Source organism: Melospiza georgiana, chromosome 22 (assembly GCF_028018845.1).
Source record: "Melospiza georgiana isolate bMelGeo1 chromosome 22, bMelGeo1.pri, whole genome shotgun sequence".
Classification (NCBI taxonomy): domain Eukaryota; kingdom Metazoa; phylum Chordata; class Aves; order Passeriformes; family Passerellidae; genus Melospiza; species Melospiza georgiana.
The window spans coordinates 9888865-9900955 of NC_080451.1; the positions used below are offsets into that span (position 1 = coordinate 9888865).

The following is a 12091-nucleotide window of genomic DNA, read 5'->3' on the forward strand; positions in this document are numbered from 1 at the left end:
TAGGACAGCTCTACAGCACTTCACAATTAGGAAACTTCCAAACAGAAGGAAGACCATTCAGTCTGCGTTCAACACCCTAGATGAGAGAAATGCAAAAACATGAACAAGAGAAAATAGTAAGTAAATGCAATTAAAAGTAACTATGCAGGTTTAATTAAAGAGCCCTATTCTCCCAACCCTTCATTCTTCAGGGATGCCTCATAAGCAAGAATTCATAGCTTGGGACCTGCTCTCTTTTACTTTTGTAAGAAGAAGTTGGGACATTTACTTTCATAAGTACATGGGTTTTAACCTGGCAGTGTCTCTCAAGCATACCAAACTCAAGAAGCTTGCTGGTTGTATTTTCAGCAATTTATAAATACTTGCCACAGTTATTAGAACAGTTTCACACAGTCCTATTTACTTTAATAATCCCACTTTCATGTCTTTTTTCTTGCTTTCTTATTGTGAACGGGTAAAAATAAATAACTACAGAATGATAAATCCCAAACAATATGCAAATATACAAAAACTCAGATTTTGCAAAAGACACCGGCACTATAAACATTATTTCCACTAAATATGTCTCTGCACTGTAAGTTTGGCCTGGTTAGTAGAAGTCTAGTCTTTACAGGGACCTAAATATTTAACTCAATTGATGCATATTCCTAAACTTGACTGCTCAAAATTCATGAGTCAGACTCCACTCCTCCCTGAGCTGCCAAATCACAGGAATTTCACAAAAGCCATTAAAAATTTATTTCTTTGGAAGTTTCCTATTTGTTCGCTGGCTTCTGAGGCTTTTGACAGCACTAGGCCACATTTCCAAGTGTCCTTGTGTAAAGGGAAGCGCGAGAAACGAATCATTCCAGGAGCTTGGAATCAAAAGAGAGCACCAAATACTGGAAGACTCACAATAAGAGCTCAAGACCTGGCAGTGGTCCCACACACGCTCATGTATGTGAGTCACTTTTACTCACATGAGTAGTCACATCAAAATCAGAGGAATTAGCCTATTATTATTAGTTATTATTATTTATGTGTGTAGCAATAGCACATAGGAGTTGTGGTTATGGAGCTGGGCCACATTGTGCAAGGCACTGACAAATGCAGAGCAAAACCATGGTTTCTGCCCCAAAGAGCTGATGGTGTAAACACCAGACAAGAGGCAACAGGTGGAGACAGACACAGACAGGGAAGCGCATGGGAAGAGCAAGGCGCTCCTGCAAGGGCTGCTGTGTGGGTGTGCTGATGCGGAGTTCCCTGCTGCCAATGAGCAAAATTATCCAGGAGCGTTCAGGTTTGCCTGGCTGTGGCCTGGAGCCCAAACCCTGCAAGCCCTACAGTGGAGGCAGATCCACCCCAGAGTCTGGGCAGGCAGGCAGCTGTGCCTCCAAAGCCCCGTGCCCCGTGCACGGTGCCAGAGAGCCCAGGCTCTCTTGGCTCCTGTAGAGGCAACCAGGGGATGACAGAGAAGATCTCTGTGGATGCTTGTACGGAATCACCACCAGAAAATGTGCACATGCAACTGTAATGTATACTCACTGTCTCAGTGAAATGAAAGGTGGAGCTGGGGAAAGTAGTTTAGCACAGAAATGTGATGCCTGCCTGTTGGAAATTCAGGTGTGTGAGAACTCTCGTCTCTGATCCTGCAAAGACATCTCCCAAAACCAGCCTAGTCTACAGCGCTGCTCATAGTTTGCACATTCATTCCTTGGCATTTTTGCTATGATCCAGACCTGCAAAAGTTAGTCCTGTGTGCAACTGCCAGCAAAGCCAGCACGGCCAAACTGCGAAATACTACAGTTGTAGATCTGAGACAACAGATAGTTCTAAACTTGAGTGAAATCCAGACAAAGAACATTAGCAAAAGAAAAATACTGAAGTTTAGAAGTTTGTAAAATAGCAACTGAATATCACGCCTATGAAAGCCAGCAAGAGAATGAAGCGGTACACACAACCTAGTTATTTGTCATCTCCATGGAGTTTAGTGTCAGGGAACTAAGGTGAACGGGGTCAGCAGGCTGCAAAATAGAAAATTTTATAAAATTGACAGCGGTTCTCTGGGAAGGAGGACGGATGGGTAAGAGGAACCGCTGGTGCAGGAGCAGGGTAGGGGACAGGCAGCTGCGCGCGCGGGCAGGGAAATGGGGACACTTTCTCGCCTTTTCCCTTGCCAGGGGAGGGTGATCCAGTCCGTGTTTTGCAGGTGCCTCTCCCTTGACTGCCTGCCCTGCCTGCCTGGAGACCGAGTCCGCTCCGTGCCCGCTCCCTCCCGCCGCTCCCCCCTTCCCCACCCCGGGCGGGCCGGGGCGGGCGGCGGCGGGCTCCAGGCCGGGTTTTGCGCGACGCCCGCCCTCCTGTTAGAAATAGGAAAATTCAATAATCAAAGCAAAGGGGAGCGCGAGGAGGAAAAATCCGGGATCAGGGCAAGTTTGATGGCGCATGCGCGCTGCTGCCTCCATCCCAAACACACACACATTTCCCTTGACTTGGAAAGTCAACCAAAGCAGCCCCAAGTGCAGGTAAGCCCGTCCGCTCCCGCCCGGCCCCGGCCCCGCCGCCGGCAGCCCCGGGGCCGGGGCGCTGCGCGGGCGGGCGGCGCTGCCCGGCAGGTGGGCAGCGCTCCGCGCTCCGAGCCGCTTCCCGTGGGGCAGCGCCCACCTCCGAGGGCAGCGGGCAGCCTCCGCGGGCACCGGCCGACAGCGGGGGCAGCGGCGGCCGCCCGGCCCCGCCGGAGGAGGGAGGTGCCGTGGGGGGCCGGCGGCGGCGGCGGCGGGGTAGCGCCGTGCCCGCTCGGCGGCGGAGCCGCGGCCGCGGCGGCGCCCGTCAATTTCCAAGACTTTGGCAGGAGCCCGGGCAGGGGACGGGGGAACACGTGCTCCCGCTCCGCGCCGAGGGCAGGTAACCGCAGCCCCGCCGCGCCGCACCAGCCGGGGGTCCCGGCGAGGCGCTGAGAGGTGGGAGGGGAGAGGCGGCAGCAAAGTTGGGCGAGCGGCAGCAGGAGCGCTCCGCGGACAGGGCCGGGTGCGGCGGGGCGAGCGGTGCCGGGGAACTTTCTGCAAAGTGGCCGGGCCGGGGTCGGCAGCGCTTCTCCCGGTGCCCGCAGCGGCACGGCCGCGGCCCCCCCAGCAGGGTCGCGGTGGGCAGGGGCCGCGGCGGCCGGGAGCGCGGGTCGGGGCAGCCGGTGCCCGGCCCCCCGGGCGAAGCAGCAGGTTATTTTTACCCGGTGGTATTTGCAGAATGTGCAGCTGATTTGCCATCCGGAGCCAGGAAGTTTCCCCCTTCCGCCTCCTTCCCCTTTCCCCCTTTCTTTCCCCCGTGCGCGGCGGGGTAGTGGCGGGCGGGGGGGACGGCCGAAAGGGTGGCGGCGGGTGGGGGGCACGGGCCGGGACTCCCGGGGGAGCGGCTGCCCGCGCCGCAGGCTCTGGGCACGGGGAACAGGTGTCCGAGCCGTCACTCATGAGCCGGGCGCTGGGGGGGCGCGGGGCGCGGGCGGGGAAGGCGGGGAGCGGTGCCGTGCTGGGGCCCGAGCGGCGCCGGCCGCGGAGCGCCGGTCCCGGGGAGCGGAGGAGCGGCGAGGGGCAGCCGGGGCGCGGGGCAGGGGCGGGCTGGCCGCGGCCCGCAGCGGCGAGCGAGCTGTCAAGAAGCTCGGGCGGGCGCGGGACCGGCGCTGCCGCTCGCCTCGGGGCCGGCGCCGTGAGCGCCCGGCCGTGCGGCGGCAACTTGTGCGGCAAACTTTGAGGGGTGGGCTGCGGCCGGGGCCGCTCCGAATCACGGCGGGCTGGATCGATCGCCTCGAGCCCTGCTGCTCTTTCGGGTCGGAAAGGTGAAACTTCTCAGGAGCTGCGCGTCCACCTTGTGTGTGCCCCCTCCTGTCCGCGCTGCACTGCACAGCGGGTCCTGGCAGCTCGCTCCCTGGAACAGTAGCTGTCTCTCCCCAAACTTCATTGATGAATTTATTTCCTCTATTGATTTGCTGACTGTCAGGCTGGTATAATTTCTTGCGAAGGTTTCGGACTTCTCATTTCAGAAGTCTTGCCTGCTTCCCATCTACCTTTTATCTGTGTGTCGCTGCCACCTTGTTAGCTACCCTAAAGGTGGCTTGGAAGAGTTTATGGGAGAATATTGTTGAACTTCAGTAATCAAGTTTCCAGATCTTATGCCTCCTGTTTAATTTATTAGACTAGTTATTTATTCTGTTGATGATAATCTGTTGCTGGTTTCTATGGAGATGTTAAACTGATCTCTTTCAGAAATCAAACTCCATATGCACTAAAACGTTTAAAGGAGCAGCGTCCCCTTTTGTTTTCAGACTTTGTACCTTTTCAGCGCTTTTACTGGGCTCCTGTATATTTTATATATTAAAGCCTGAAGTTGGAGCTTTGAGTAAGACAGAACTTATTATGGCTAACAGAAAGTCAGGGCTTTGATCCTTTTTTTTGCATCATCATTTAAAACAGATCATTTTTCCCCCCTCATCACACAAGATAGCAGAACCCTTTCAAGATCAAAGCGTCCAGCTACAAACTATTGTTTAAAAAAAAAAAAAAAACAGTAAAAGAGACAGTTAAATTAGGGGGATGTTTCCTTAATCTGCTTATTTTGTTCTAAAGATTTTTTTTTTTTAGCTTTGTCAACACAACAACAACAGAAACTTGTGGCAACTATATTGTTATTTTTATACCTTCCAAGTCTTTTTAAAGTTAAAATAAGTTCAAAGTCAAATATCTCCAAAGATAAAGTGCTTGTTAGGGTGTTTTTATTACTTGGTTTCTAAATGTGGAAGGTCAGAATCCAGAAAGCTACTGCATTAGAGAAGGTTTTAATAGTCTTTGTCTCATCTTAATGAGAGAGCAATCTAAAAAACATTTTCCCTGCAACGTTTATAAATTATTTCCAAGAAGTCTCTCTGCATATAACTCAGTTTTCATTATTTCTTAACTTGTCCATTGCATTATTACATGTGATTCAGTGTGATATCACTTTAGAACTGAAGTAATTGAGGTGAGAAATTTTTTTTTATGCTTAAAATTTGAGAAGTCCTGGTAAGCCGGTGTGTTGATCAGGTTGATGCACAGTGCACACCAGTTGTGGGGTTTTGCTCGTCTTTTAGAGAAAAGTTAAAATATTTGCAAAAAATATACTGCCAACACAATGCATGTTTAACACAGTACAAGAACCCCTTGTTGTACTTTCTTTTAGTGTATCTTCAAAATGTTTCCACTCCCTAAATGAGAGATATTTTTCTTCTTGGTGTCCTTCTATACTGATCCTAAAAATAAAAGAATAATCCTAGAGGAAATAGCGTATGTAACCCTTATAACTCATATATATTTGTGTGTGTATATACATTTATATTTCTCATATATATATATACACATACATACACATATATGGAAAACATCAAGTGGTTTATGATCTGTCCATACTAGACTTAAATATTTTTCCTTGTAAATTGTTTCCTTTTTTTTTTTCTGTGTGTGTGTGTGTTTGTGTGGGTGATTTGATGTGTGGGAGATCATTTAAAATTTTTTGTAAGTATTCTGTTTATTTGTTTGATTTGAATTGCAAACAGAATTGACTCTGACAAGTAAAAAGAGGAGGGGGAAAAAAGGAAACACTATGGCTTTAAACTCAGGAGTTTGCATATTCTCCTTGTATCTTTCCCCTTTGCTAATTATTGTGTTGTTTTCAGAGCAAATATGTCATATCCATGGCGACCAGGCAGGTTTATTGTCTTTCAGAAGCAATAGCTCACATAAGTAATTAATGACTTCTTTTTTTTTCCTCTGGCTTAGGTTAAACAGATCATTCAAGGAAAGTCATATCTCTCTCTCTCCTTCTCTCTCTTTTTTTTTTAGCCCAGTGACATAAGAACATGAGTTAGAACAAGAAAATACTTTAACCAAGAAGTCAACAGCTTATTTTTCCTCATTTCTTTTTAAAAGATCTAAGTGTCAGCTTTCCACACACATGACATTGTCATTCTTGCAGTTTCAGAGCGAAGCCTTTGTACAGGGAACAGCCACTGAAATCTGGAGTTAAGTTGGTGTTGTGCAGCTGAGCAAAGTGTCTCTGGGTACATGTGGCGGGATGTTATTCTTGCTTAAGGGTTTTGCTGTGTACTGGGATTAAAAACGTCTCCCTCGCTTTCCCCCCCTCCCTCCAATTCTATCTCTATTAAAATCAGTGTTAAAATAAAGGTGTGTTTTTGTATCTTGCAGATTGTAATTCAAACAGTTTCCAGGAAAGAATTAGTAATTCATTTTTATATACAGCATATATACACACATGCTTGAGCTCCACCCAAAACAATCAAGCGAACTGGAAAAAAAACCTTATTTCCTTTTTTTTTTCAAGCCCAAGCAAACTTGCACAGTAACTTTCAAACGCTTATTAAAAATAGCCCCCCATTTTTGCAAGGAGTTTGCTGCAGGTATGAATCTTGTTCTTTCCCTTTCCAACTATGTTTCTTCCTATTAAAGCTGAATTTGCTATCTGTCCAAGCCAGAGGCTGGTTATGCACTGTGATTTACTGAGGTGATGGTTGCCCCCTCCCACACTCCCCCCAGCACCTTCACCCCCGTTTTGTTTTTGCTAATTTCATTTTCAGAAGGATTTATACACAGTCCAGCTATATAAATTCCTTGGGAGATAAAAGCGACACACACTTCCATAAACAAAGGCTTTTACTTGCATCCTGTCTTCCTTTTTTTCTTAAAGTAAAAAGGAAAAAAACCCTAAAAACAAAACCCCAAGCCATCTGATTGAAGCAGGTATCATAAATGCATGCTGGTAATGATTCTGTATTCCACAATGCTGCTACTTTAACTTCTAAAATATGTTTCCTTTCTGGTTTGTAACATTAATCAAAGAGCCGCTTCCTTCCAAATTTCCACAGACTGGGGCTAATTAGAACCACTCGAATCATATTTTGTAAATTCCATGTGGATGTTACTTTAGGTTTCAAGATTGCGAGTGCTTCAGGTTTAGTCTGGCTAGGTACTCTTAAGGTTATTTTTATTAATGTTTCTGCCTCCCAAACCAATTCAGGGTTTCTCTCCATTTACCCCAAATAGATTTGTGGGTTCACACGCAGGGGTATGTCGGAAATAGACGTTGCAAGTAGGAAAAAGAAAAGCCAAGAAGGAAGGAGATTTTGCAGTGTAGTTCCAAAGAGCAACAGAGAACCTCCTAAGTAACGTGAAGCTGAGGATTCAACAGACTTGATAATTGAGCCCTTAACCTTCTGATGTCTGTATCAGAAAAACAGAGTCTAGAAGAGGGAGACAAAGAATAAAAGCAAATAGTGGGTAGGAGGAAGCTGAGGAGATGACTGAAATACTGAGGTACAGTCCAGGATACGTATAGATCAGTATTATGGTGTTTCCTTAGGCTCAGTTTTTCCCTCTGGTGAAATGTAGCTGGTTTAAAGGTGGCTTCGGGAGAACCTGATGTTTGCAGTGCAGCCGAGTCTGGCGTTTCTGTGGTGTGTGCAGATGGAACTTGGAGAGACTTCTCTTGGAATTTGTGTTTATGTTTCCCTCTTTCCTTTTGTTTTTGAAACACTCACTGGTGATTTTTTTTTTAGTCTTTATGGGAAGTTAAATAGCTAGAAGTTGGAAGTTTTCAGGTTGTGATTACCAGGCTGTGCTATAGGGATTTGAATCGAACCGCTTTGAACATCCGACAGGGTGACTGTTTCCATGCTCTGGTGTAGCATTTCTCTCCCGTACATTTGTTGTACCTAAATAGGGTATCTAAGAATTAGGGGGCAGTTGGCTTGCACAGACATCTCAAAGTTAACTTGCTTTTGGTATACAAGACTGCAGCTTCAAAGAAAAGCAAGGGTGCATCATAAATTTTGCTAAAATTAATCAACCGTTTAAGAGCTCCACATTAACGAGGTCTTTCAGGCAAGCAGCTTTCTTTTCTTCTTCTTCTTTTTCATTCAAAGTCTGAGAGGTTTGAGGTAGAGGAGGGGGGAACATGAGTAGGAAGAGGAAAGGAATGGAATTTGAGGAGAAATAATAAAAAACAAAAAAGGCTGGATTTGTAGAATATAAATCCTCATGTGTCCTTGATCCATATTGTCAGGGGGTTTTTTTTGGTTTTTCTTTTTTTTTTTTTTTCTTTTTTTTTTTTTTTGGTCGGATTTGTCCTGTGTGCCTTTGACGGAAAAGGCACGTAGAGAGAGAGAGAGAGAGAGAGAGAGCGCGACAGAGGGGGAGAGAGAGACGTGTCACTGCTTTGGAGCTCATTATCATTCTTAATAAGTCTTAAGGAATAAAGAGGAGCATTGAGTGTAAATGCTGGGTAATCCTAACACTCCTCAAGGTGAGAGGAGTCTCGAGGACACAGAGAAAGAGAGTGAGGAGGAGGGGGCTACTGTGGGAGCAGGAGAGGAGACGTGGATGAAGGTGGTTTTTAGGAGAGGGGGCACAGCTTGGCAGGGCTTGCGCCTCTGGGACACTTTGGATTCCTTCCACAGGCCTGTGCTGGGGCAAGTTGTCTCCAAGTTTGCGTCCCAGAGCTCTCTCGGGTTTGCACCCGAGCAGCCCAGCTGGACCTTGGGGCTGGCTTGTTGGCCTGTGGAGGTGCCGTTGTGTGTGGGAGATGAGTTGGAGAGGAGCCGGCTGCCCACGCCGCTCGGGCCGGGCCGGAGCCGTGAGGGGGCCCAGGCCGGGCCGGGTGCCCGCTCTGCCGTGCCCGCTCTGCCGTGCCCGCTCTGCCGTGCCCGCTCTGCCGTGCCCGCTTCGCCGCCTGCTTCCTCGCCTCGGGGTCGCTTCTCAGTCCATGCACCCTGTCCTTTGCTCCTTTCCGCGTCGGTCTGCTTGGATGTCTCAACTCCTTCTCTTCGCCTGAATTTCCTGAAGCATCTCCCTGCGCGGCTCGGACACTAGGTGGCTTAAAGCACAGGCTCGGCTCCGCGCTGCTGGCAGCTGCCAGCGTTCATTCACTCTTTCTGGTGGGCTCCCTTATTCAGACTTCAGGCTGACAGCAAAACGTGGAGATGTCTTTGAGTCCGTTGTGGATTCAGATATCGCACGACCTCCTTGGCAGTGTGTTTGCAGGCGCGTTCGGGGATCTGAGCCCTTGGAGAAGGAAGAAAGAGGACATTGATGAAATTAAGTCAGGGGCTGGGCTTCTTGCTTTGATGATAAGGAGTCAGGAACCTGCTGGTATTGCTGAGTCCTTCCCTCTCCAGGCATATTTCACCATACCCATTCTAAAGGGTGTGTGCGTGTTCCTTTTGGAAAAAAACATTTCAGGGTTGGCATCGCCCTTTTCACGCTGCTGATGTGTAATGGAAGATGCTGAGCTTTCAGTGATGCCCACTGGCCCTTCTTTCTGGTCTCTTATCTCAACTCCAGTTGCAGGCAGAAGGGATTGCTGTAATTGGGAATTTGCCTAATGCATCCAAAGCCTAAAGAAGGGGAGTGGAATAGCACTTGAATATTTTTTATCCCTCCTGTAATCTGTGTTGTCTCTCTGGTTCAGCCCTTAGCTTCTAGCTGAAGAAGGCGCTTTACCTTCTAAAAAAATTATTCAAAATACCTTGGAGCAGGTGGGAAGGAGTTTTGATTAGGTGGATGCTGAGTTTTGATCAGTTGGCAGAAGCCAAATGCAGCAAGGTGGAAGTCTTGCTAAGTGCTGATTTTTCTGGGTCCAGGTGCTTGGCATCAAGTTAAAGTATTACATTGGTAAATTATTAGGTATTCAGTTATTGTAATATTATTAGGTATTAAGTTATTAGTAATGGAACTGTGGAGCTTGCCTGTACTTGACAGAGAACTGCTGAGGAACTGTATTAGAACTGAATTCATCCTGGTTTCTCCAGTAATGTCCTTCCAGCATGCCTCAGCCCTGATCTGGAAGGAGCAGGAGGAAACTTGAATGCAGTTTTTGTGCATCATCTGTCTTTTGAACGCTTTCCTGAGACAGCTAATGAATTGTAGCAAGGAGGCTCCATTTCTTGTACAAAGGTATCTGCCTGCAGCCCCTCACTCCCTCTGTTGATGAGGTGCCAGCCAATCCCTTCCACGCGTGATCGAGCAGGTCTAGAACAGGACCTGGAGGTACAAGAGTGTGTGCTGCCAGGTCAGCTCCAGAGCCATCCAGCTGCCGAGGCCTCGTGCGTGTTAACCGCTGTAGGAAAAGGCACAGCACAACTGTCAGTCCTTAGGGGCCTTTGGCTCCCTGCCCGCTGTGGCATTTTGGGGTAGTTTTCCCTCCAGAAGGTATCCTATTTTTGTTCCGCCACCAGTGATGCTGTTTTGAAACAACATTGGAAGCAACTCCCAGATTCTGAGCCATAGGGCTTGTCATTTCAATGACAATACAACAAGTCACCTCAGAGTTGGTCTCTGAGGCTGCTCCTGATCCTTTTGTGTGTGAAGTCAACTGGCAAGGTTGGTCTCAGTGCTGGGAGGGCAGCACATTGTCACACACACCATCATCCATCAGACTCAGGAAGGAATGAGGTAGATGAACTCCACAGGTTTTTCACAGAGTTTTTTGTTTTGAATGCTATCTTTTGAAAGAACTGGAAGACTTAGGAGAGAGAGTCCCTTGATGGTCTGTTTGGAACTGTGAAGAGGGGTCTTGTTTCAGCTGTCTATTAAAATGTGTTATGTAGTGACGCTTGGGAGGGGCCTGAGGAACAAGTGCTAAGAGTGTGACCCAAGCGTAAGTTTGACTGCTGGGCTTGGAGAACAGTTGACTGGAAAATGCACCCTAAAAGTACAAGATAGCTTGGTTCTGATCCCTGCTTGTATATGAAGGTGGTGGTGGCAGCTGACTTTCACTTATGAGCCAGTTCTTTTCTTTTCTGGTTTTGCTTCTGCTTCCGATAGCAAAAGAAATGGGAAATTTTATTCCTAAGCAGCATGAACTGCCAGCCCTACACCTTTCGCAGTGTGGATGGGCAGAGCTTTCTAAATAAGAAGACACGAATGTAGCAGGCATAAATGCAAACTGAGCTGTGTGATCAGAGCCTGTGATCGAGGTTTCTCCCTCCTGCCCCGCTCAGCCCGTCCCCACGGCAGGAGGAGAGAGGGCTGCACAGAATCACGCCTGGTGCGTGGTGCATGATGAGGCTGGCAGAGCAGTTGGGAGGCTGGCACACAGCTCCCGGCCTGGCTGCCTCCCCACGGGAGCTGTGTCTGCAGAACATCCTCTCCAGAGGGCTGCTGGTGATGAGCCCCTCCCTGCAACACTGCCTCGGGCTGGTCCAACTTTATTCCCGGGGAGCAGTGTCCTTTCGCACTAGTGAGCCAGCAGAATCTCTCCCAGGGGTTATTGTAACCTCTCAGCAGCGATTTGCAAACAGGCATTCGGAGATAAAGTCTTGCTGCCGAGCTCAGGGCCAGTAGGGCAGATAAGAAATGCGGCAGGTTTATGAAAGGGAAGGTGTATGAAATGCAGCCTGCATCTCCCATTTCACTGCACTATGCCAAAACACACAGTTTCTTATTTCAGTCACTGTGATCTTTCAAGGAGGTTAATTTCCATGACGAACTCTGGGCCACGTGCTTGGAGGATTTATCTAATTAGACTGACACTTTTCTTTTTTAAAAAAGAAAATTAAGCTGCACCTTGGAGGACTTAAGTATTTTAAACTGTGGGAGCAGCAGTAGGTAGTGTGATCTCTGCTCACAGAGCAGGGAGAGAGGAAATTTCCCCTTTTCCAGTCTTCTGTTTAAGACTTCACCAAAGGTCTCCATTTACCTAATTTTCTTACTTGGTGGCTGGGTCCTAAAGAGTATTTTATCCTGCCTGAGTCCCTAAAGCCTTAGCTGGCTGTTTAACTCATGTTCTGGGCTGTTACGTATTCAGGATGGAGCAGAGGGTGAAGGAGAGACCTACTTATGCTCCTTAGCCATGTCCTAGAAAAACTGCATCCTGCCAGGACAGTGAAGGGTGTGCCTGCAGCCGTGTAACCACTGAGGTAGGTATCCGTCCCTCTCACCATGCTTGGGCACCTCATGCTGCTGAATGTGTGTGCTGTGGGAGCTGGCGTGACTGTCCTTGTCTCATCTGTGGTCACAAAGAATAGTGAGTCCCAGGAGAGCCCCCTGTCCCTTCATCCCGCCTTGCTGCAGTCGGA

At 48.2% G+C, this 12091-nt stretch overlaps 1 protein-coding gene across 1 annotated transcript in view; it reads left to right on the forward strand.

The window, feature by feature from the left end:
* CASZ1 (castor zinc finger 1) overlaps positions 1 to 12091 on the forward strand; it is a 274039-nt gene that overhangs the window by 85817 nt on the left and 176131 nt on the right. Inside the window, exons 2-3 of the mRNA XM_058039162.1 lie at positions 2637 to 2883; positions 3404 to 3808. Coding sequence (XP_057895145.1) covers positions 2637 to 2883; positions 3404 to 3808 — 652 coding nt within the window. The remainder of the gene's footprint in view (positions 1 to 2636; positions 2884 to 3403; positions 3809 to 12091) is intronic.